The sequence below is a fragment of the Otolemur garnettii genome, unplaced genomic scaffold (genome assembly GCF_000181295.1).
Source record: "Otolemur garnettii isolate 467f Iridium unplaced genomic scaffold, OtoGar3 scaffold00021, whole genome shotgun sequence".
Classification (NCBI taxonomy): domain Eukaryota; kingdom Metazoa; phylum Chordata; class Mammalia; order Primates; family Galagidae; genus Otolemur; species Otolemur garnettii.
This window is the reverse complement of record NW_003852416.1, coordinates 4,635,977-4,639,248: the sequence shown is the minus strand read 5'-3', so window position 1 is coordinate 4,639,248 and position 3,272 is coordinate 4,635,977. Positions and strand designations below refer to the sequence as shown.

At 57.4% G+C, this 3,272-nt stretch overlaps 1 protein-coding gene across 2 annotated transcripts in view; it reads left to right on the top strand.

Moving 5' to 3' along the window:
* The first annotated feature begins 2,255 nt into the window (after positions 1-2,255).
* Positions 2,256-3,272, top strand: part of EMX2 (empty spiracles homeobox 2) — a 6,547-nt gene continuing 5,530 nt past the window's right edge. The window contains exon 1 of one of the 2 annotated variants that reach the window (XM_003787126.2): positions 2,256-2,958. In XM_003787126.2, the coding sequence (XP_003787174.1) occupies positions 2,553-2,958 (406 nt within the window). In that variant the 5' untranslated portion in view covers positions 2,256-2,552. The remainder of the gene's footprint in view (positions 2,959-3,272) is intronic. The other variant, XM_012803576.1, reaches the window with a different exon arrangement.

Sequence of the window (3,272 nt, the reverse complement as noted above, 5' to 3'; positions counted from 1 at the left end):
TCAAGGCCACTTGGAACCACGAAGTGTCAATACCAGGCCAGGGCCCCAGTCTAGAGGTGACGTGGCAGAGGTCCAAAGCCTAAAGGAGAGGCGACTTTCTCCCACTGTGAAGGCAAAGCTAAGGTTCACACCTAATACTGTGTGAATATGTGCACCCATGTGCCCTCGGTGGTGTTGGGTGAGCAGTGAAGATGATCTCTGCCAGCTCCCCACTAATCTCCAAAAAATTCCAGAAAACATTGCTCTCAATTCACGTCTTGGCAGAACGGTTTCCTGAAAGAGGTGTTTAGACACCCCCAACACTGAATTTGGAATAAAATGGAGAATTGGACACAAACAAATACACAGCAGATGGAACCAAGGAAGGAAAGGGGATGGCTTGGGAAGTGTGGAGCATGTGCTAAGACTGGACCTCGGGCTGTTGGGTCTGGTGGCCTTGCAGCCTTGCTCACGGTGGACTTCACTCTTCTCCCGACTCCCAATCCACTTCTGCTGGGTCTCACTGTAACCTACTCACCCAATACAGGGATCTCGTCCTTCTTAGGAGAAATAACATGGTCTTGGGAGTAATAGATTCAAAGAACGCTAGATTTTTTATCATTAATTGTAAGCGCACAAAAATACCTGCTGTTACTTCACTTTAGAAGATTGTAATTGGCAAAAAGAAAAAAAAAGAGGCGGCTGATGAATAGATAATAGATCTTTAACCACCAATAAACAGAGAGCAGCGCCAGCAGCCTGGGGGATGTGATCATAATTATGCCGATACGTGAGCCAATGGGGACGAGGGAACTCAGCCCTAAAATCATCCCAAAACCGAAGGCAAGCTCGAAAATGCGGACACGGCCCAGGACTGGAGACTCAAAACGCAGTCTCTAGTTGTGAGTCCTGGGTTTGCACAGCAACTCGCCCCTAGGACAACAGATGGCAGAATAATAATAGAAATAATAATAATAGCAGCGGTAATAACAATGACAACACTATCTAAAATAGCTGCAATGGAACTACAATAATAGAGTAGAACCACACTGGGCTTTCCCCTCACCTTGGGGTCTCCATCCCAGATATTCCAGAAGGAACTATTTGGGGGAAGGAGGTGAGCACCCTTCCAGACAGAAAAACCGAAAGACTGGTAGGCGAGAGAGGGCTGCAGTTGGAAGCCCACAACTCCCTTAGGTTTGGAGGCTTCTGGCTCCCGACTCAACTTGCAAACGAAGGAGCCGAGTCAAGGATCGCTAACGCACAGATCCTGGGACCTCGAGGCTATGCGCGGTTGGAAGGGTGGAAAGACCCTCCCCCACTCACCCCAGGCTCCCTCCTAGCCTAGGAAAACGCTGGGAGTTTTGCCGAGAGTGGAGACCAGTGTAACAGGAAAGCACCTCTAGTCCTCGCTGGGAAGCAGCTCCCGCCCGCTTACCTTCAAGGTGCTCCAGGGGCTATCCTAGTTGCGGGACGCGGGGTGGCGGGTGGCAGCAGTGGCAGAGCTTTAGGCGCGAAGAATCGGTTTGTCCGTTTGTCCGTCTGTCCTATCAGCTTGGGAGCTGCAGGGTCGGGATCCAGGGGGCCGCAGCGGAGGCGGAGCGGGCCGGGACTCTGCGGGGACTTGGGTGCCCCGGAGGGAGTGGTGGTGGTGCTGGTGGTAGTAGAGGAGGAGGCAGTGGCTGAGCGGGAGGAGGTGGGGAAAGAGGAGGAGGAAGAAGAGGAGGAGGAGAAAAAGGAAGAGGAGGAGGAGAAGAAGAAACCGGAGGAAGTGGAGGAGGCGAAAGAGGAGGAGAAGCCGCAGCGGGCGCCGCGGGAGCGAGTGAGCTGGGAGCGCGGGGCGAGGGCGCGGAGAGGCCAGGCGGCCTTGCGGGAGGCGGGAGGCACGGCCCAGGCAGCGGCGCCGACTCCGTTCCACCTCGGCCCAGATCCAGGCCTCCGGGTTCCCAGGCGCTCGCTTCCCTCTGACGCACTTTAAAGAGTCTCCCCCCTTCTACCTCAGGGCGAGTAATAGCGACCAATCATCAAGCCATTTACCAGGCTTCGGAGGAAGCTGTTTATGTGATCCCCGCACTAATTAGGCTCATGAACTAACAAATCGTTTGCACAACTTGTGAAGAAGCGAACACTTCCATGGATTGTCCTTGGACTTAGGGCGCCCTGCCCGCCTTTTGCAGAGGAGAAAAAACTTTTTTTTGCCTCCCCCAAGAAACTTCCCCACCCCTCCTCCCTGCCTCTAACTCTGATCCCCCCACGCCATCTCGCAAAAAAAAAAAAATCACCCCAATCCACGCCTGCAAATTCTTCTGGAAGGATTTTTTCCCCCTCTCTCCAGGTTGGGCGCGTTCGGTGCAAGATTCTCGGGATCCTTGGCTCCCTCTCCCTCCCCCCTCCTCTCCTTTTTCCTTTCCTTTCTTTCTTCCTTTCCTCCCCCCATCCCCCGTCCCCACCCCCACCCCAAACAAACGAGTCCCCAATTCTCCACCGTCCTCGCCGCGGGCTGCGGGCGGCGGAGTCAGCGCGCTGCGGTCGCCGGGAGCTGGGAGCCCTGGGCGCCAGCTCCTCGGCGCAGCATGTTCCAGCCGGCGCCCAAGCGCTGCTTCACCATCGAGTCGCTGGTGGCCAAGGACAGTCCCCTGCCCTCTTCTCGCTCAGAAGACCCCATCCGTCCTGCCGCGCTCAGCTACGCCAACTCCAGCCCCATAAATCCGTTTCTCAACGGCTTTCACTCGGCTGCGGCGGCCGCTGCCGGTAGGGGAGTCTATTCCAACCCGGACTTGGTCTTCGCCGAAGCGGTCTCGCACCCGCCCAACCCCGCTGTGCCAGTGCACCCGGTGCCACCACCGCACGCCCTGGCCGCCCACCCCCTGCCCTCCTCGCACTCGCCACACCCCCTCTTCGCCTCGCAGCAGCGGGACCCGTCCACCTTTTACCCCTGGCTCATCCACCGCTACCGATATCTGGGTCATCGCTTCCAAGGTACGTGCCACGTCGCGGGACTGCAGCGCGCCGCTCCCGCCGAATCCTTCACTACCCCGGCCTGCTCCAGGTGGGCACTTGGGAAGGCTTGCGCTGAGGTTGCTCTGGCTTGTGGGCCAGCGCCCGGTTGGGAAACTGAGCAGCGCGGGGCCCAGGCATGGTGTTGATCCCCAGTCTCCGAAGCAGCGGCCGGTTTGGAGTGCTGGCCTGCGGGCTGCTTGACACTTTGGGAAGGGGTGCAGACTGAGAAGTTGTCCCCGAGTGCGTTCGGGTTGGAGGAGGCTGGGACAGCCTGCTCTGTGTGCCCACCTGCC